This window comes from Leiobunum rupestre, chromosome 2 (assembly GCF_980474605.1).
Source record: "Leiobunum rupestre chromosome 2, qqLeiRupe1.1.hap1, whole genome shotgun sequence".
NCBI classification, from domain to species: domain Eukaryota; kingdom Metazoa; phylum Arthropoda; class Arachnida; order Opiliones; family Sclerosomatidae; genus Leiobunum; species Leiobunum rupestre.
The window spans coordinates 79,795,069-79,816,594 of NC_143385.1; the positions used below are offsets into that span (position 1 = coordinate 79,795,069).

The 21,526-nt window shown below is 36.3% G+C and overlaps 3 protein-coding genes across 5 annotated transcripts; 1 reads left to right on the top strand and 2 right to left on the bottom strand.

Moving 5' to 3' along the window:
* Positions 1-438: 438 nt before the first annotated feature.
* On the bottom strand, positions 439-2,443 carry LOC149959173 (uncharacterized). 3 transcript variants are annotated; one of them, XM_090166449.1, is made up of 6 exons: positions 2,319-2,443; positions 2,140-2,225; positions 1,522-2,067; positions 1,092-1,455; positions 845-1,027; positions 439-790 (listed from the first exon to the last, which is right to left on the bottom strand). In XM_090166449.1, the coding sequence occupies exons 1-6, from the start codon at positions 2,380-2,382 to the stop codon at positions 561-563; spliced, it is 1,473 nt and encodes a 490-aa protein (XP_090022575.1). In that variant the 5' UTR covers positions 2,383-2,443; the 3' UTR covers positions 439-560. The 3 variants fall into 3 exon arrangements, with proteins under 3 accessions (XP_090022575.1, XP_090022574.1, XP_090022573.1); XM_090166448.1 differs by having other exon boundaries at positions 439-1,027; positions 2,140-2,219; XM_090166447.1 differs by having other exon boundaries at positions 439-1,027.
* Positions 2,444-11,496: 9,053 nt separating this feature from the next.
* Positions 11,497-16,976, bottom strand: LOC149959174 (relaxin receptor 1-like). Its single transcript, XM_090167353.1, has 5 exons — positions 16,296-16,976; positions 15,906-16,083; positions 13,633-14,008; positions 13,356-13,570; positions 11,497-11,694 (listed from the first exon to the last, which is right to left on the bottom strand). Exons 1-5 carry the CDS (start codon positions 16,559-16,561, stop codon positions 11,596-11,598), a joined length of 1,134 nt encoding a protein of 377 aa, XP_090023479.1. The 5' UTR covers positions 16,562-16,976; the 3' UTR covers positions 11,497-11,595.
* Positions 16,977-18,920: 1,944 nt separating this feature from the next.
* Positions 18,921-20,320, top strand: LOC149959175 (uncharacterized). Its single transcript, XM_090167354.1, has 3 exons — positions 18,921-18,941; positions 18,993-19,128; positions 19,197-20,320. The coding sequence occupies exons 1-3, from the start codon at positions 18,921-18,923 to the stop codon at positions 20,318-20,320; spliced, it is 1,281 nt and encodes a 426-aa protein (XP_090023480.1).
* The last annotated feature ends 1,206 nt before the right edge of the window (positions 20,321-21,526 follow it).

Here is a 21,526-nt window from a genome sequence, read left to right on the forward strand (position 1 = left end):
AACGGTAAAACTCCAGGCAGGCAGACTTGTACAAAGCTTAGCTAACACGTGACGAAATATCCCTTTGATCTAAATTTCGTATTTAAAAATAATTTACTTTTAATACGCCTTTTGATTATATAATATATAAATTAAATATATTATATAAAACATCATTTACTCGGTTATTAACTAAAATTAAACTAACTATTTTTTTGAGCGAACGGTATCAAAATGACGAGATGCTCATGAAAATGTGAAGAGGCTTCTGCTGGAGGGGGGGGGGGGCGACAGCTATTCTTGACAATTATTTTTGCTCCTCAAACAAGGCTACACTCTCCCCTATTTTCTCTTGTTAAAACCACATAAAATGTAGTCACCCGAAATACGATAAGGTGTCAGTTCCCCAAGTTCGGATTATTTGACATATTTATAAAAATGCAATTTGACGGCGAAATATTCTTATACATAAATCGTGTTTATTTCAAAACAATTCTGTATGATATTTACAATAAAATACCCAATCAGGATGGTCATATTTAAATTAAAACTATTTCAATAATTTAGTCCAAATAAAGTTACTATACTGTCGTAGTTGAATTAGCGGTCGTTTCCGGCAAAGAAGGCTCCACAGTCGACGACGCACTGGGTCTGGAGTCTTCAACTCCGACACTTCCGGGAATAGTGACTTGACTCGCGGCAGAATCACTGCCACTACTGACGGGGTCGGGCGCCTGGGTTGAAGAACCATCTTCGGAATCTTCAGTCTTAGGGGGTGACACTGCACCGGATTGCTGTCTTGCTTCAAAGGCTATATCATTCACCATATTAGTCGCGAATACAGGTTTCTCCGAATCACCCTTACCAGGAGTAGGTTGAAGCGCTTGCTTAGTCAATTGGGATTCCTTCACCGCAGGCATTCCAAACATTTGGAAGATATCAACAGGAAAGTTATTAGCAGCCCCGGATATGCCATCAGGCTTCAAGGTATTTATGACAGTGGCCAGGCTGTCTTTATTTAAAGTTGAGACGCTATGTTGGTCATTGCCTTTAAAATCACAAATATAATTTCAAAACCTTTCCTAAGCATAAAACAAACAGTTTGAACCTACTTAACATATACAGCTTTTCGTTGTCAAGTAAAGAAACTTGCTGGAGTAACGCAGACAGAAGCTCTGTTATTTCGCCGTCGTCCACACTATTTTCTTGTTTGTCCTGCTTCTTAGAAGGAATGTAATTAAAAGCGCTCTTTTCGGCGCATTTCACATCAGACTTGGCTTTCTCGCAGTTATTGAGGACCACGATCGTGACGCTATTGACCGTTTCCGTATTCCCGACGTCGAAGAGTTGGGTGCCCGAAATTGATTGACTTGGGACCTCCATTTTCACGGATTTGTGATCGCTGCCATTTACATCAATGGAAGTTACGTTAATTTTAACATACGGAAAATCTTCGTTGACTCCTTTCATTTGACTCTAAAAAAAGATTATATAGTAAATGGTTATCTTTGGTTAACAGAGTTTATTAAAATAATTAAGTACCCAATTAATGTATTCCTCAGCGTCACTTTGAGGCACGATGTTATTTACGTGAAATGTCCCAACTTCTGGTTTTCGAGGAAGGTACGTTAACGAAAGCGAGTTTCTACAAGGACACTTGACTGGAAAGTCATTTGGTATTGCAGCATATTGGAGCTTAGGCAATTGAAAGACGGGGCTCAGAGGTAGGAGCTTAAACGGGGGATAGGTCGGAATCGGCCAAGAATAGTTCAATGACGCAGTATTCCAAGGAGCCAGTGTCGGAAATCCTTGGGTCCAGGTTGGGTATTTGATCGGAGGCATTGGTTTGAACGGCGGGTACGTTGGGAACCTCAAGGTCAGTTGCGGCAAATTTAAGGTGGGAGACTGGTCCGATCCTGTCTTCAAGGGAGCCCAGGTGGGAACAGTGACCGATGGAACGAAAGGTTTAGCGAAAGCGGGCATCGGTTTGAATGGCGGAAATGTTGGCAACTTGGGAGAAGGTAACATTGGCCAAGAAGTGCTATCCCAGCAGCACACTCTCGATGACAACCAAGGAGCAGGATCTACCTGTGTATTATTTTTTAAATTCGTGGTTTATTATTTGAGTACAGCCCAGATGCATAATTAAGTTTCAATTACTTTAATGATCTTCTCGTTGTTACTCGGCCGATTTGCTTTTGACTCATGATGCAAGTTGTACATAAACTCACTTACCTCAACTGAAACTTACAATTACAATTATTTCTTAATTAAAATTATTTATTTTTTAACATTATCGATAAAAATGGTTTAAATTCCATAATCACTGAAAATCTCACCTGGAAAACGCTCAGCAGCCCACACTTCTCCAACCGCAAACACAATAAAACACGTCCAAATCATTGCGTAATATAGGTGCAAAGAGTCCGTTGTTGACTCTTGAACTCCTACGATTGTTACGGTGACAGAATTTGTTAACATCGTTCTTTTATATTTAAAGTTAAAAGGTTAAAGTTCAATATTTTTAAACATTTATCTTGCATTTCATACTTCCGCTAATCTAGAATTTTATGTAAATTAAAAACCTTGGAATTTTTTAGACGTATAGGTCATGACAGAGGACGTAAAAACATTTATACTTTAAAAGGAGAAACTAAATAACAAGTTGGCAAGCCAAAATATACCTCTCCTCGGTTCGGCGGTAGAACGCTCACCTGTCGTGCCAAAGGGCTCGGGTTCGAATCCCGCCCGAGAAATAAATTATACTACACCCAATGAAAAAAGAGGGCGCTTTTGGAAAAAAACCTTTTCCCTGATTCTAAGAAACTGGGTACGCAGTGATTACCCTTTGGTTGAACTCGCATAACCGCGGTGCCAACCATTACTCGTCCGATTGGCGATCATACAGGTATTGCCATCTCATCAATAATTAAAGACCCTAGGCTTTTGCGCTCTTTTTGTAATGGTTTGAATTCCTCCCTTAAACGGAATTTCACTAGTGAAGTGACTCCAGTTTCACCTGTGGTGCTACCTAGGTATTTTTTGGTTGTTCTAGGGTGAGGAAAGTGCAGCACTTCGAGTTCCCTTACTTGTCTATTGGCAGCGGGAGACTTCTGGCTCCACAACACGCTTACTTTTAGAGTCGATTCATTAAATTTGGACTTTTTTGCCAAAAAAAACAGTTGCTCAACTAAATAATTTGCCTTCAAACTTCCACTATTTATTACATTATTAATTTTAGAAAGATGTGGCATTATATTTCTACCTAGAACAATAGTTAGATTTTTCACATCTTTCAATTTTGTCTTAAGTTTATTAGAATGAACGCGGGCTTTCACCAACTTCTTCCTGAGATTAGCAATGATTCCTCTTTGTTTGCGTGAAGATGTTGATTTTTTTTAATTTTCTTTCGTTTTTCAGTTGAAACTTGTATACCCACATCATATGTTTCATTTCTTTGGTATGTTTCATTGGGAAAGACGAGGCAGTGGTTGAAATCATGGCTGAGCAATTCATTAAAAGGTTCTTTATCAAAATTAGTGGTTGTTTTAGCATCACGAATATCTTTCTTAACATTTTACGGCTTTCCTATTTTGATTTTGTGGAGATACAAAATCTACCATGACCTTGGATTTTTTTATTGAAGTTGGACTGATATTTAGTTCAGCCGTCTCAATTAAATTTTCAAGAAATAGTCTCTTTCTTGATATATTTCCATTGTTGAACTGCTGGCTTTTCACGCTTGAAGCTAGCATTTGAACTTAAGGTAACCTATTCTGAGGACTCGGAGTTTGGGCCCGATAATTTTTTTCAACAGACAGAATTGATTCGTTACTCTTTTGGGTTTTCACCGAGGGGCTAACCACTCTTAGAAAGTCTGTACACCGGATTACGCTTAGATTAGCACTGCCAAAGGCAGGGACTTAAAAGATTACGCGTAATCCCATTAGTACAGTCAAAGGTACGGCTCTGTACACCGATTACGCGGAGTGATCAGCCCCTCGGTTTTCACTGACTGTATAAAAACTATACTTGTTTAGGAACTGGAGTTGACTGGGTATCCAGACGTATAGGAACTTGAACTGACTGGGTATCCAGATATATAGGAAGTGGAGTTGACTCGGTAGCGAGAGGTATAGGAACTGTAGGTGTATTTTCTAAATCGAGCTTTAATTTCCTAACTAATGGTTCTCCATCAAATACTGAAGGAATAGCATTCGTTAGTAATCCCCTTTTTGTACTCGTGGAAATATTAATGTCTGTGTCTTTAAAGTGCTTGCTGCAAATTCTTGCATTTTCAGTAGCTCTGCATGTATTTGAACTTTCATCATTTAATTTAGAGTTTTTAGTTGAACCATAGATATAAGAAATGTATATAAAGGTCTAGATAAATTTCGGGGCGTCTAAGCCTAACATAAAATATGGAATTGACACCTAGCAGACACCGAGGAAGGCACGTGACCAAGAGCGCGAGCTCTCTTAGCATTTTAGTACTACGTGCTTGACCTTTCCGCAGGCTGTAGTCTTTAGACACCATCTGTTGGTGACTTTTAGTATAATTTTTAAGCAGGAGACAATGGCTCTCGCCACGATAGCACGAGCTTTCTTACCGATAGATAGCGCCTTATAAGGATAGCCTGCAGAAATTACGCGTTTCTGCTAGCTGTCACCTCCGTATTCACTCCCTTTGAAATATTTTATCTAGACCTTTATATACGTTTCCTATATCTATGAGTTGAACAATCTAATATTATGCAAGAATTCACCATTATTAATCTATAATTTCGTTATGACTTGAAAATCCTTTGAAAAAAAAACGAGTTTGTTATGGCCAAGGCTTATGTTTATAAATTTCTTTAAGTGATTATTCGTGATTATTAATTCGGAGGAAAATTATATTGACGTGTCATAAGCTTGAAATGAGTTTCAATATATCACTAACCAAAATCATACGTATTAAGTTTAAAATATTAATAGGATACATACCTGACTTATTTAGGCTTGTAAGGTTTTGAAACTGAATGCCAACATCAGCCACCAGTGACAGGAGACTGCTGATTGGCAGCAGCCGTTTAACCTTTTTTAACCCAAAAATCCGAAGAAAGCGACATCTAGCGCGAAAATCACGTCCGTTTGAAAATGTCACTTATAAAACCGACATAGCCATACATTTCTAGGCCTAGTATTATAGGAGGCAGTTTGTGGGATATTCAGTGGTGTAGTCGGGCCAGGGCGGGCCAGGGCGTCGCCCCGGTGCTTTTTTCAAAGGCAGGGCGCCGCCCCGCCTTGGTTTTTCCATTTTGCCAGGGCGCGCCCTGCCTCTTTTTTTCAACTTGCCAGGACGCGCCTTGCTTCTATTTCATTAAATGAAAAGAGACTTAAAACGGTTTTAAAATTAACAACTTATGTATTTAAAAAATTCAACGTTTCGGAGGAACTGTTCCTCCTTCTTCAGGGATTTTTTACAAGTCTGACAGTATAATGGTAAAACTTTGGGACGAAAAACTATTTATGCGCTTTATACATATAGCGGCTACTGTTCTATAGCCGCGAGCGTTTTTTCTCGAAGGCGAGCCGACCGTCGAAGGGTTATATGAGCAACGGGCTCGATATCCTCATTCGCGCGCGAGGCTACTATTGTCAATCTCTTCACCAAACCCCCACAAATGCTACCATAGATTGTCTAAAGTCCAAATTAATTACTTCCAAATTATATTCCGATTGTGAAATTTCGGATTATATTAGTTTAATACGTTTATGTGTAAATAACACTTGTTTCTCATTTCAAAATGAATATTATAAACAAATCGATGGCATGGCCATGGGTTCACCTTTAAGTTTAAGCCCATTATTATGTAATTCCTTTATGGAAAATTTTTAATTACTTGCCCTCAGTTCTGTCCCCAAAAAACCTAAATGTTTTTTCCGATTTTATGACGATACCTTTTTCGTTTGGCCCCATAGCTTAGCTTGTCTTTCTGAATTCCACAATCATTTAAACTTAATCAATCCAGCCATTCAATTTACCATAGAAACTGAACAAGACAGCGAACTGCCCTTCCTTGACATTCTTATACATAACAACCAGGCCACCCTCCAATTTGAAACATCAGTTTATCGTAAGCCTTGCAATGCCTTATCTTATTTACACGCAAAATCATGCCACCATCCTTCCCAAAAAATAAGTGCTCTATCAACATTAATTCACCGCGCTTTCCCCATTTCCTCAAATTCTTCCTTCCTCTCCTCCGAATTAAAATTAGTTAAATCCACAGCTTTATATCATTCTTTTTCGGAATCCCAAATAGATCACATAATAATGAAAATATCAAAAAAATTATCTAATACCGTCTGTTTCCAAACAACTCTAGCTCCTGTAGTTTCAGAACGTAAAAAATCTTTCATCCCAGCATGTAACCCCTTTTATCCTGGCTTCTCTCAAAAACTAGCCAAAAATCTTAAATCAGTAGGTCTCGATCGTATTTGTCTCCCACCACCCAAATTGTCAGCTTTATTATGTAATAACAAAGAACCAACTGCCCCCTCGACAAGGCCATTATTTATAAAATCTCCTGTGAATGTGGTGATTATTACATTGGGCAATGCCGTCGCCCATTTCATCAAAGGCTTAAAGAACACAAAAATATACACAACCCGTACAATAATTATCCCCTTAGCGAACACCTTCGTGTTTTTGGCCATAATGCTAGGTGGGACTCAATAGACATACTAGCTCAACCAAAATTTCATAAAACCCATTTTAATGTACGCGAATCCAGCGAAATTTTAAAAAATAAATCTGCGCAATGTTTAAACCGTGACGATGGTCCCTTTAACTTATCCACGTTATCTCCACGTTTTAAATGTTTTTAAGGTCCTCACCCTCTCCCACACAACAAACCAATTCCTCCTCTCGCAGAATCCCCCATTCCGACAATAGTAGCCTCGCGCGCGAACGAAGATATCGAGCCCGTTGCTCCTATAACCCTTCGACGGTCGACTCGCCTTCGAGAAAAAACGTTCGCGGCTATAGAACAGTAGCCACTATATGTATAAAGCGCATAAATATTTTTTCGTCCCAAAGTTTTACCATTATACTGTCAGACTTGTAAAAATCCCTGAATAAGGAGAAACAGTTCCTCCGAAACGTTGGATTTTTTAAATAAATAAATTGTGAATTTTAAAACCGTTTTAAGTCTCTTTTCATTTAGTTTTTCACAATGTGCTTCTCTTCACTTCTATCTATTTCATTAATCATTTTTCTCGAATAAAAGGGTGTGTGTATTTATTATATATTTTGCCCGCAGGAAAATACCATAACAATTTCAAATAGTTACCTACGTACGGTCAGCTTCGATCACGCTAAAAATCGAAGTTGGACGTACATTTATAGCGGCCGGTACAGCCAACTTCGATTACGCGCGAAATCGAAATTGGCCGTACCCAGGTTCTTTTTGTTTTAGGACTACACCACTGGGGATATTATAATTTTCCATTTATATCCCCAATGAAACAAGGTATCGTTGAATTGTTTCTATGGAAATGCTGTAGAGAGGCATACCTATGAGTGATTATGCTACAAATGGTTTAAGTTTGCTCTTAAAAACTTTATACGCCCTTAAGCGCCACAGAATCATTCAGGCCGAATTTCAGGTACTAAACAAGCGTGGTAAACTAGTGAAATATTCAGGTTTCTGTGACCTTTACTTACAAGGAGACTACCCGAGGTGTAACTCATCGATGTGGTTTAAATTCAGGGATTTAGTAGACCTTCTTGTAACTTAAAAAACCCCAAAGGGGAAACATGCGATGGGCTTTAGTTTTACCATGGCAACCGAAAACGTTTTTGACAACTAAAATATTATATTTCTCTATGTAAATTAACATGGCAAAATCGAAGATTCTTATGAAATTATTAAACTGTTTAAAGATTTTTTTTAAACAAAGGTGGTTAAATTTGGGTAAATATCTCATTTTGGGTAAATATCTAATTTCGGGTAAATATCTAATTTCGGGTAAATATCTCATTTTGGGTAAATATCTAATTTCGGGTAAATGTCTAATTTTGGGTAAATATCTCATTTTGGGTAAATATCTCATTTTGGGTAAATATCTCATTTTGGGTAAATATCTCATTTTGGGTAAATATCTCATTTTGGGTAAATATCTCATTTTGGGTAAATATCTAATTTTGGGTAATGTCTAATTTTGGGTAAATGTCTAATTTTGGGTAAATGTCTAATTTTAGGTAAATGTCTAATTTTGGTTAAATGTCTAATTTTGGGTAAATGCCTAATTTTGGGTAAATGTCTAATTTTGGGTAAATGTCTAATTTTGGGTAAATAACTAATTTTGGGTAAATATCTAATTTTGGGTAAATATCTAAATTTGCGTATTTAAATTTGGATAAGTATTAAATTTGGGTATTTAAATTTGGATAATTATTTGAATTTGGATAATTATTTGAATTTGGATAATTATATGAATTTTGATAATTATTTGAATTTGGATAATTATTTAAATTTGAGTAATAATTAGGGTAAGTACTTAAATTTGTGTAAATATTTTAATTCAGGTGAGTATGTAAATTTGTATAAATATTTTAATTCAGGTGAGTATGTAAATTTGTATAAATATTTTAATTCAGGTAAGTATGTAAATTTGAGTAAGTATTTAAATTTGGGTAAATATCTAAATTTGCGTATTTAAATTTGGATAAGTATTAAATTTGGGTATTTAAATTTGGATAATTATTTGAATTTGGATAATTATTTGAATTTGGATAATTATTTGAATTTGGATAATTATTTGAATTTGGATAATTATTTGAATTTGGATAATTATTTGAATTTGGATAATTATTTAAATTTGAGTAATAATTAGGGTAAGTACTTAAATTTGTATAAATATTTTAATTCAGGTAAGTATGTAAATTTGAGTAAGTATTTAAATTTGGGTAAATATCTGAATTCGGGTAAACATCTAAATTGTGTAAATATCTAAATTTTGGTAAACTTCTAAATTTGCGGTCATTCCACGACAAATCGACCAAATGGTTTTGGAATTTTCCACCCTACCTTTTTATAATGGGATAAAAATTGGTCTTAGGGTTATTCTGGTCGATAAAGCTGAATAAATTTGGGTAAAAATCTAAATTAAAATGGGTAAATTTACTAAAAATATCTAAATTCAGGTAAATTGGGTAAATTCATATTAGATGTCTTAATTTGGGTAGATTGATCAGGTACTGTAAATTCATTTTACCCAAATTTAGATATTTGATATGAATTTACCCAATTTACCCGAATTCAGATATTTACCCGAATTCAGATATTTACCCGAATTCATATATTTACCCAAATTCAGATATTTACCCAAATTCAGATATTTACCCAAATTCAGATATTTACCCAAATTTAGACATTTACCAAAATTAGATATTTACCCAAAATTAGACATTTACCCAAAATTAGACATTTACCTAAAATTAGACATTTACCCAAATTTAGAAATTTACCCAAAATTAGATATTTACCCAAAATTAGACAGTTACCCAAAATGAGATATTTACCCAAATTTAACCACCTTTGTTGAAAAAAACCTTTAAACATTTTAATAATTTCATGAGGGGCGACCCTTAGAATCTTCGATTTTGCCATGTTAATTTACATAGAGAAATATAATATTTTAGTTGTCAAAAACGTTTTCGGTTGCCATGGTAAAACTAAAGCTCATCGCATTTTTTCCCTTTGGGGTTTTTTAAGTTACGTGAAGGTTTACTTGATCCCTGAATTTAAACAAAATCGATGAGTTACACCTCGGGTAGTCTCCTTGTTAGCGCATTAGATAAAATTAGATAACATTTATTTAATTTTATTGCACATTTATGGACCTTTTACAATGTTTTAAATATGATAAGTAACAATATATCACAATTTGTAAAGTGGCTACAATAGTCAAGTTACGCTCGCGCTAGAAACGCGTAGGTGAAACGTCAAGAGTAAACAGTTTGTGCACAATAACGCTACGATCACACTCCCAGAGGTGCCACTAGCAATATTTTACACGTAGGCACTGAGATTTGAGGCCCCTCTTTTTAAGTATAGAATTAAGTAAAATATTATATTTGAAATTTAAAATTTCAAAATTTTTATAATTATTTATTAATTTGATATTTAAATCAAATTCATTAATTTATTATTTATTACATCAAAATTATCCCGTAAGGTATCGCCCCCTGTCGATACCTCAGCGCGAAATATTTCAATTTTATAACCCGTTTTATCAAAGATAAAGTGTTACTAAATCTACTACAATAATTCCAACTTGATCTTCATTTTAATTTTGATCTTCATTGATCAATCTATTCCTGTCATGAGTATACAGTAGTCAAACATTTGAAAACAATTTTTTAAATTAAAATAATACATTACATTCATGTATGACTAGTATATGATAGCTAACAAATAATTTGCTACATTAAAATACTTCTTATATGTAAAGATAGTAAATAACGAATTCACGTTTGGTTACAAAATTATTCGATAAATGTTCTCGAATAATATTTTTCATTCGAAATAAACATATGTTTTATCGATAATTCTTTCAGGGATTACGTTTTAAACGGTACGACATTGAGGTGAAAAATAATTTTCAATCGTGGATAGCAAACACGAAATTTGGGCGATAGACTCTTTCTAAAATTAAAATTAATTTACATCTAGGCGTGCTGGCTATTATTTTAATCACAACTCCAATTTTGTATTGGCAAAGGAATTGAGATATTTTTTAAACTAGGAGACATAATTATTTGTGAGATTGTGGATTTAAGATTATCGTGACATATTTCAGATACGTAAAGTGGCGCGGTCCAACCAAATAGCGCCTATAAAACGTATTTGTTGAAAGCTACTGAAATTAAGTCGATTCCGCCCTTGAGCCACCAAGGGCATAGTCTTATTTAGCCTACTCTCTGAAGCCTTGTTTTAAAGGTTAGAAATGGAACCTTTCATTTAGGATTATCATTAAACCGAAAAAAAAACTCTCAAATGGGCTCCTAGACTCTGAACCAAGTTAAGGATCTATTTATACCGGTTTTCATGGACTAAACGACATCTCTTGTGCCATCGAGGTACTACACAAAGTCGCCACTGGCTTTACAACATAATTTCCAGGTACAATTTATTAAATCATTTGGAATACATTAGCCTCGTGTCAAAACATTTCGTTCTGCCTTTGAAATAGGGGCCTCATACAAATTTAGGAGTCCAACTCTAGATTTGTACTTCTGGTGTTACCCTTCGCTGGTTCACATGATTGGTAACATTTGATTAATTAATCCTACGCTATTTAGAGAAATAGGGTATTGGTGCTTCCATAAAATCCCTACCAAAGTCCAATATTGAGTTTGTGTTACCACGACTGGACTAACTATTTTCCGTTATACTGCCAAAGCTGTTAACAAAGTTCTAGCAGCGGTTTTTATATAAATACTTGAGATAAATACATTTCAAAAATACGTTTGAATACAATTTCACGCTTCAATCTTAAGTATTTCGCCAATCCCTGTGGCTCGGTGTGAGCCTCCTTACACGTTTGTCGTTCCGCGTTGGTTCTTTAGCCGAAGAAGCAATACACGTTGTTGTCGGTTGAAGAGCTTCCGTACATTCGACAGTTGCGCGAGTCCGAAGAATCTCTGCTGCAATTGGAGTCGTTCTGTAACGAAAGTTAAGCAGGGTGATCACAGAAAAGCCACAAAATGTTTTCGTTAAATAAGAAATTTGTTATGGATTTATAGGGTTTTATAGAGTTTTCATGAGGTAAATAAATTAAATAAAAATATAGGTTTTAAATATTTATTTTAAGAAATTTGGCAACCATTTCTAATTTAAAGAGTTTGATTGCCGTCTATAGCAAAACATGAAATTTCAAGGTTAAAATTGGAAAATAGTTGTGGTCACCCTGAATTTCACAAATGTCCACAATCGCCCATGGTACATAGAACATATCTTTAGTTGTACGATTACTATTTTCGGCTCGTAAAACCAATAAACTTATAGGCTTGTTTGATTTGGGGCCTTTTGGTCGAATTCCATCGACGTGCAAAATATCAAAGTTTAAAAGATCGACAAAAAAAATAAAGCATTGCATTGATAACTAAATCTCGTTGACTGTTCAAAGTACCTATATAATTGGGGGCTGACAGAGCCACACTTTCGCTTCGATCTCGTGCTAGGGGCGCGCGGTGCAGCCCGGCCCCGTTCTCTATAATCACAGTCCGTGTATAAAAAATCCCCCTTTTTGACATCGTAGCTAGTTAAATCCCACCTACTGACATCCTAACTACTGAAATCGTAAATAGTGAAATCCCACCTACTGACATCGTAACTACTGAAATCGTAAATAGTGAAATCCCACCTACTGACATCGTAACTACTGAAATCGTAAATAGTGAAATCCCACCTACTGACATCGTAACTACTGAAATCGTAAATAGTGAAATCCCACCTACTGACATCGTAACTACTGAAATCGTAAATAGTGAAATCCCACCTACTGACATCGTAACTACTGAAATCGTAAATATTGAAATCCTACCTACTGATATCGTAACCATTAAACTTAAAAAATAAAGAAATTATTATTTATTTTTACCTAACCTTACCTGCAACCTTGGAACTTTTCTCAAATATTTCAGTAACAAAATGATATTGATAAGAAAGGTCTACTAAGGATGCTGTCGCTTTTGTCGATCAAATGATCACGCTTAATAACCATTTCGATCAAATTAACTTCACTTTCGATCAAATGAACTTCACTTTCGATCTAATGAACTTCACTTTCGATCTAATGAACTTCACTTTCGATCTAATGAACTTCAATTTCGATCTAATGAACTTCACTTTTGATCTAATGAACTTCACTTTCGATCTAATGAACTTCACTTTCAATCTAATGAACTTCACTTTCGATCAAATGAACTTCCCTTTCGATCAAATGAACTTCACTTTCAATCTAATGAACTGCACTTTCAATCTAATGAACTTCACTTTCGATCAAATGAACTTCCCTTTCGATCAAATGAACTTCCCTTTCGATCAAATGAACTTCACTTTCAATCTAATGAACTTCACTTTCAATCTAATGAACTTCACTTTCAATCTAATGAACTTCTTTTTCGATCAAATGAACTTCACTTTCGATTAAATGAACTTCTCTTTCGATCAAAACGACCATCTCACAATCGTTTTGAATTTGATCAAATGTGTCTAAAATGCTTGTTTCCTATCCAAGGCAGAGTTAAAACTAAAGAAAAGGGGTATCTAAGTGACTAGGGCACATATAGGTTGAAGCACACCATTTAGGAATATCCGTACGTCGGAGCGAAATAAGCAATTGCTGTACAACACCGAACGCGTGGAATTCCTCGGCAACTCCGGGGGTAAACTGGCAGACTTTGAAGTACAGATCCTGGAGAAATGTTGCTTGAAGAGACGAGTGGTCAGAGTGTACAAGATAGGGTTGAGAGCCGCGTTGACCGGCAGCAAGAACACAGCCACCCATCCGTAGAGAGAGTCATCGACTGGATAACCTGTAAGAAGTTAATAATGGTTTCCGCATCTGATAATTCTTTAGAGCGAGCAGAATAATCACCCGCTAAAGAATAGAATTTGATGGTAATGATGGGGCACCAGCAGAAGAAGTCCGTGCCGACGATGAAGGCGAATCTCTTGGCGATGGTTCGCTCTTGTTGCAGCTGCGACGAGCGAAGACCCAAACGAGAACGGACGATAGTGAAAAACATCTTGACATATGCTACGGCGATGACCAAAAAAACGCAGGAATTTATGCCGCAGAATATGATAAATGAATACTGCCACATTGGCGCGAATGGATGATGTATGTGCAAGGGAAAACATAGAGCATTCTGGCCGTAAAAGCTCTCTGAGAAATAAGGCAAACGAGTCCAAGGCAAAAAGGCTATTAGAAACGCTACGAGCCAAGATAAACCAATCATCAATAAGGATATCTAGAGACCAGGAAAAAAGCTGGTTTAGATAAAAGATTTGTGTATTTGGAGAAAAATATCTTTAATAGTTTTTCAATTAATGCGTGCTTTTGCCATTCAAAACCGCTGGTGATCGTGGTCTCAAGTTTTCAGATTGGCAGACCACCGTCGCCTAGCGGATTTTGGATGGCATAAAATTCCGCCCTCATGAGTAGACACGTATCCTGTTCAACCGAATATTTTTGGCTCATTTCCCAAAATATAGCACAGTGGCGGGTTTCGTTTGATTGGGAAATTTGTAGTTTATAATACTTTGCTATGTAAGTGTCAATTTTATAATAATAAACAAGGTTAAGTTATTTTAAGATTAAGTGTTGATTGCAATTGAAAACAAATGTTAATTATCATGCAAAAATTATTATTATTATTTAAATACACGTTACGAATATTTGCTATTGAGTATGCATGGGCATCCGGAGGGAGGGAGGCAAACGGAGAATCTGTCCCCCCTTAGATGGTGGTTGCTCCGTTGCCCCCCTTAGATCAGACTTTGCTCACCGTAAAATGATTGTATTTCATACGTAGTTAAGTTTTTAACTTTGAAGATATTTTTATAAAGTTATGTAGTCCCGCCGCATCTTTTGAGTAGAACACGCAAAGATATTTCCCACTAGGTACTGATGAAGAATTATAGCTTAAAGTGGTAAACCAGGGTACACTAAACACTCGACGGTACATTAATTTTAGGACGATACTAACACAAAAGTAAGGTATATAAACAAATGAGCAAACTAGACTCTGTACCCCATATGGTGTGAGTGAGCTCGGAGCTGCGAGTTTGCGATTCGACGAAAAAGGCCTCTTGTTCAAATTATTCCTACTATAAATGAAATTTAATAAAGAGACACGATATTAAATAACTAAATTTTTTTGGATGCTTAATTAAAACTATTTTAAAACATTTAAAACTCAACGAGCTTTCGAACCCTGGTTCTCCCTAAGCCTAATTATCCCACTGTTATACGTTACAGTGTTACCAAATATTTTATCTACGCATAGAAGTTTCCTATTTATAAAGTAAGATTAGCTTTAGATTTTAGAATTTTTTTTATCGTCAGATTTTGAGGTACCCGATATTGACAGTTTGGCGAGTTTGCCCTTTGGCAGTTAGGAAGTGGTTTGACGAATAATTTCGAAACGTAGGAAATGTAATTTAATATATCGTTTGATATAACGTTTTGAGAAGTTAGAAATTGATTGGGATTTTAAGCATGGAGATACGAAATTATTTTTCAAATAAAAACTTAAAACCTCCAATGACAATAATGACAATCTAAGTAAGACCTTCATTTTAAAGCAGCATTGGGAGTCGTAAATTACTCGCTTAATATGTCCAAGCAGAAAAACCGAGACTCCGGGGGGCTGAAAAGGGGGGTAAAATCTAGGAGGACCCAATACGGGACAAGTACGATTTAAACGCCATCAATTCTCGCCATAATCTTCATCCTCAAATCAAAAAGGCCCAGGGACCCATAAAATGAAAAGACAGCCCTGGTAGGCTGGTACTGATGAATTCTACTTTTATGTCGATAAATGCAGAAATGCTACGAAAATGAAGACAAAAAATACCAAATAAAACATGACGTCATTTAGGGTTATGGATAATATTTATAAAGTTATAAATGTATTTTAAAATTTTAGTGATTGACCCCCCTCCCCTTTGGAAAAACGTCTGTCGGCGCCCATGGTCCGGAAAATAATACAATCTACCCGTATTTTTAGATGGTTGAATACATCTTGAATTATCTTCTATTGAGAAGGTTATTTAGCCTTTGATGGTGGTAGCGGGTAAGGTTGTTTAGAGCGTGGCATCTAGTGCTGCTATCGCAATTAGAAATAAGAGACTAAAAGTACTTACTTTGTTAATGCCCCTACGTATGGGCAAAGGGTACGTAACGCACACGTATCTGTCTACTGTAATTACGACCAGAATAAAAATTGAAGCTTCGCTGCCCATTGTACTGACGCTCCCCCATAGATGGCAATACCAACTTTTCCGCCAGGTCTGGTCATGTTCAATGTATTTTCCTCGGAATCTACTTGAAAATGGGGCAGCTTTATTTACCAAGTAAGTTCCAAAGTAATTTCACGAGACAAAATGCTAACCAAGAATTCACAGACAATTTTATTAAGTGTGTCTTTCAAAAGGCTCCGAATTAGACAAAAAACAATCATACAATCATTTATGGATTCTTGTTCAGAATAACTATACAGTTTCATTATTTTTATATGAGAAAAAAACCCGTACCTTGTATCTTGGATGGCGATAGCGAATAGGTAAATGCCTATTAGAAAGTCAGCCACGCTCAGGTTTTTGATGTAGAAATTGTGCAATTGGTTGGGCTCTTTCACGGTGAGCCGACCCACGAGAACGACGAAGTTGCCAAAGCACGCCACAGCGGCCACCAACCAAACGCTGACCCTCAGAAAGGGATTGTCCAGCATATTGTCCACGCTGCTGATGCCGTCGGGTTTGGGTTCGCAAACTCGGGTTCGCGGAGTGAAGGAACACATGGCGAATTCGGGCAGGTAGCTAAATCATGGAGATAAAAACAGACTATTTAATTTTCCGGTAGTTCTGTCCATCGATGAAGTGTCCCGCAGGTGGCTTTAAAATTGGGAGGTTAAGCAACCGACCAGGCCCGACAAGAGAGGGGGGAAGCCGGTACAAATAAGCGTGGCCCGTCCCGCCTAGGGCCAGCGTTTGAACCAACGAGGTATACTTATCCCAGGTTTTTCTCCGAAAAAGTATATCTATCTCCAGTAGATAGGGCTTTCTTGGGGCCAAAATTTATGCTTTACCGGGGCCCGGGCCCGCTCTCGGTGGCCCTGCAACCGACGTGATGCATGTTTCCGTGGAGGTTGCTAGACGATTCTTCAGCCCATCTTAGCAATGCACAGAATTCATTTTATACATTAAAGCCCCTCTTGGCGTCTTTTTATTTGGTAACGGAGCCCAGGGCAATGCTGTGAAAGCAATCTGAAGTTTAATAATAATAATCAGCTAGGTTAATACCCAAGGCCCTAAATTAAACCCAAGTCATCAAGCGACTTCAAATGCCTTTTAATCAGGTAGTCGGGTTTCAATGGGTAGGAGACCTTCATGACACGCGATACAACAGCTCCCTACACTCACTATTACCATAAGTAGATAATAAACAAAGGTATGGCACAGTACGAATTCGGTCCATGGTAGTTTGTCTTGGAGTGATTGAGAAATAGGAAGTTTCCGAAGAGAAAACTCGTCCCTGAAGTATCAGTTGTGTTATTTTAATTTTATTATCAATTTTTAACCATGGATACAAAATTCAATTGATATGACTTCGTCCCTTCCTACTCTTTCCGTTGAAAAATTAGTTGGTTAGTTTGATGGCGAGAAATACGAGTGTACACTTGTTTAGGTTTGAAATTCGAAAAAAACTAACTTCTGAAATGGAGCCAGTTTTAAAATTAGTTATTTTTATCTTCCAATTCCATAATTCATCATTATTTTCCAAAAGTAAGCGTTATTTACACTTTTGAAAGCATTTCAATTTTCAATAGGCCTTGGCTTACCCGTCGAAAAGGCTTCCGGCGGACCGTCGCCGATTTTCCGGGCTTCCTCCAGATACTAAGAGCAGTTCGCGGAGAGTTGTCAGTCGGTCGGTACGTAATGGTTTATGTGGTCATTGGAGAAACCGACTATCATTAAAAAAATTGCTTTGGATATAAAGGAAGTGTAATACTTAGTTTATTATCCACTTATGCCATTACCGTTAACATCCACAAGTTACAAAGCAAAACTAGGACGGTGCTTTTCTTAACCTCTAGTACATTATCTGTGTACTTTATTAAAGAATGGGGAAACTTCGTGGCTGAACCTGCTCCTACTGCACCTTGACACTGAACTTACATTTGGCGTTGTATACCTAGGACGTCAGATCATCCCATATCACCTGTAGTCTAGAGGTGTGCAAATACCATTTTTTGGGGATCGAATCGAATATCAAATATTTTTTTCGAGGCACGTCAAATACCAAATCGAACATTTAAAACGTCAAATAATTTGGTCGAATATCTTAGTGCAAAAATCCAAGGCAGTTAACTGATCAAATACCAAATAGTATTTCGAATATCAAATTATTCAACTTATTTGGTTTTCAAATAACCAAATAGTTTGCATATTTGTCAAAAAAAATAAAAAATAATTGAAATCACGGGACGTACGTTTTAGTTGCAAATAGCAAAATAAGATAATAATTTAATTTTTGCCTTTGGCTAAAATATGGCCTTCTTAATACTAAAATGTTAAGAATTTAATTCAATAATTTAATAAATTCTTGACTTGGCATTCAAATAAATAGACAAAATGCACTTTTTTACCCACAAAGTTACTAAAATCTTTCTCCCGGTTTTGTTTATACTTGGTTTTAGTTTTAGAAAATTTCAAAACAGAAAACAGTTCACGCCAGTAGGCGCTAGAATAAACAATTAAACAGCTTCTGCCTTTCGCTAAGAAGTTTTAATACACAGATTATGGACGCGAAAGGTAGCTCTTTATTCGCTAGCGAAACGGGAATAGGTGGCACAGCAGTCGCTACCCCTGCAGCTTGGGTTCTCCGCGTGGAGTGGTGATCAAAATCAAAACAAACCAAAACAAATATGGCGGCATGCAGTAATGGTCGAGGTGGGAGAAATTGTGCCGTCCCTTTTTGTAATAATACTGCGCTTAAAAGCTTTAAAAATCAAGATAATAATAAAGAAGAAGATTTTAAGTTATCATTTCATAAATTTCCAAATTGTAAGAAACTTACTAATGTGTGGTTAACAAAGATAAAGTCAGCGAAAAGACCTAGCAAACGGTCTTAGATATGTAGCGCTCATTTTAAAGATGATGACTTCTTGGCTAGAAATGGTGAGTTGAAAGTATTAATATTAATTACTTGATTTGAAATTAAATAATCAGAAAGGTCTTCTAGACGGAAGAAGACGTCTGAAATTCAATGCCATTCCTTCTCAAAATTTGCCACGTATGCCTGTTAAAGAATCAACCGAAGATAGTAGAAAAGAGAGAGCCCAACGTTACGTAAACCGTTCTAAAGGTAATTGTTATTTGATGATAAATAATTAATGGAAATATTAACGTAAAAGTTATCTTGAAATTATACAGTAGTACCTTCAGCATCACCATTGAAAGATAACGTTGTTGAATCGATTGTTGAAAGCGAAAGTGAACCAGCTCCGGATGAAAATGTCTCAACGTTAACTAACTTAGCTATGCTAGCTGAAGTCGCAGCTGAAGCTCAAGGAATTAATGAACCTCATGTGGCAGCTAGTGTAATGAAAGCTTCCATTGGTGTTCAAGTTTATTTGGACCAAGGAACGAACTTAAGCGCATCAAGAGTTGGAATTACTAGCAATGGAATGACAAATGTGGATTTTGTGAATCTTACAGGCATTGGGAAAGAACTATTTGAAAGCCTTTCATTTGAAGTTTTAGGACTTGAAAACAACAGTGAGCTTTCAAATTTTCTTATGCCGGTAAATGATCGGGTACTCTTGACTCTCATGAAGCTCAAATCAAATTTGACGTTCGCTGCTTTAGCTTCATTATTTGTCATTTCCAATCGATTGGTTTCCACCTACTTCAAAAGAACCCTCTGTGCCCTTGCTGAAGTTTTAAAAAAATTCATATTTTGGCCGAATTTAGATAATATCAGGAGTAATTTTCCTAAATGCTTCAAAGAGTTTCAAAACACTCGTGTGGTCTTGGACTGTTCAGAAGTTCCCATGATGATACCTAACACGTTTCATGACGGAGTGGAAACCTACAGCCATTATAAAGGCACCCACACAATTAAACTTCTCATTGGAATTTCGCCTTCTGGAATGATTACGCTCGTGAGTGACCCTTGGGGCGGAAAAGTTAGTGACAAGGAAATCACTGTTGAGAGTCGGGTCATATCTAACTGCGAACAATTTATTGATGGAGTTATGGTTGATAAAGGCTTTCTAATTGAAGACGAATGTGCTGCCAATGGAATAGTTCTACACATCCCACCATTTTTAAGAAAGAAAAAACAGTTTAGTAAAGACGAAAGCGTAAAAAATAAAAAAATAGCATCTGCTCGTGTGCATGTGGAGAGAACCATTCAACGAATTAAATTATTTAAAATTGTTAATGATAAATTTGACCTTGATTTAGTTCCCTATTGCAATGAAATCGTTACGGTCATATGTGGATTAGTAAATTTTCTAAAACCAATTCTAGCAGATGACAAATTTGATGATTAAATGTTATGTGGCACGGGAAATAAATATTTTTCAAGATTATAGAAAAATTTTATTATAAACTTATCATTTGTTACTCTTAATATCTCACTTCATTTAAAAATTGTAGATAATACTAAATGGCGCAGTTTGAAATAGGAACTTTTAAATGATAAATGGTAAATATACCTTGAAATAAAAATTGTACAATTTCACTATGTTCTGCTTTAAATATTCTTCATCTCTCTCAATATCAATTAAAAAATAACCCTTAGGAGAATATAGAAAAAATGAGCATGTTTTTAAGTTTAATACATAAAGTCCAAGTTGAATTTGCGCGTAATACCCTCTGCAATCATTACTTGGTAGGAAAATTCCTTTTTCTCCAACTTTCAAGAAGTTGAGTTTATTTTGCGCAACAGCTTCTTCGATTGAAATTTTTTTGGCTACGAAAGGACTCTTGATCTCGAGCAATTTGGTCTCGCCATTTTCCACATATATTCCATCTGGACTAAAAGCCAGAAATGGATTCCGGAGGCTAATTAGGAGACCATATTCCACTACTTGAACTTTCTTGAGCCATGAAAATTTGGCTCGGGCTACTTTCTCCATTTTGTTACCATAGACTACAGAAGCCACTTTTAGTTCTTTGCCAGACAAATGATTTTCTAAAAGCTTGGAAGCTGTGTTTGCTTTGTTTTTGGATGACAGAACTTTTTTGAAAGTGGTTCCTGTTAATCTCACTTTTCCTTCCAGTTTCCACTCATCTGTTTTTTGGTCTAATTGAGCGAGCGTTTTTGCTTTTTCAAAATCAACTTGAACAAAATCATCGTAGAACTGCTTTTCTTCAGTTGACATGTTACGAGTAAAATTGTTCTCGTAGTGCGTTGAAACATTAAGGGTTTCTCTCAAAATATTATCGTTAAAAATGATTTGGTCCGAATCAGCAGGGTCAATTTGTCGGCGTTTACTAGGATTGTAAATAATTTCTTCATTTGCAGCTGGAATACTAGATACGGCACTTGTAACATCTAAGGCTTTTTTTGGTTTGACATTCCATTTAACAAACTCTTTAAGACTTGGGGGTAAATGCCTGGCACACATTGGTTCGTAGGGTAGGCTCGATAAAATCCGTTCCTCACAATTTTTTAAACTGCTCGTGTCAAAAATGGGTTTGACAACTTTTCTCACGCAATCTAGATCTTGGATTTTTTTGCGTTTTAGTGGGCT

Bases quoted from the DNA above. Each gene is read 5' to 3' on its own strand.
- LOC149959173 (XM_090166447.1), bottom strand. From the start codon at position 2,382: ATGATTTGGACGTGTTTTATTGTGTTTGCGGTTGGAGAAGTGTGGGCT. The intron at 2,226-2,318 runs GTGAGATTTTCA...TGTAATTGTAAG, and splicing joins GGCTGCTGAGCGTTTTCCAG to TTTCAGTTGAGGTAAGTGAG. The intron at 1,456-1,521 runs GTACTTAATTAT...ATCTTTTTTTAG, and splicing joins CTGAGGAATACATTAATTGG to AGTCAAATGAAAGGAGTCAA.
- LOC149959174 (XM_090167353.1), bottom strand. From the start codon at position 16,561: ATGTGTTCCTTCACTCCGCGAACCCGAGTTTGCGAACCCAAACCCGAC. The intron at 14,009-15,905 runs GTAAGTACTTTT...CCTGGTCTCTAG, and splicing joins TACGTAGGGGCATTAACAAA to ATATCCTTATTGATGATTGG. The intron at 13,571-13,632 runs GTGATTATTCTG...AACTTCTTACAG, and splicing joins CAAATTCTATTCTTTAGCGG to GTTATCCAGTCGATGACTCT.
- LOC149959175 (XM_090167354.1), top strand. From the start codon at position 18,921: ATGACTTCTTGGCTAGAAATG. The intron at 18,942-18,992 runs GTGAGTTGAAAG...TTAAATAATCAG, and splicing joins TGACTTCTTGGCTAGAAATG to AAAGGTCTTCTAGACGGAAG. The intron at 19,129-19,196 runs GTAATTGTTATT...GAAATTATACAG, and splicing joins TTACGTAAACCGTTCTAAAG to TAGTACCTTCAGCATCACCA.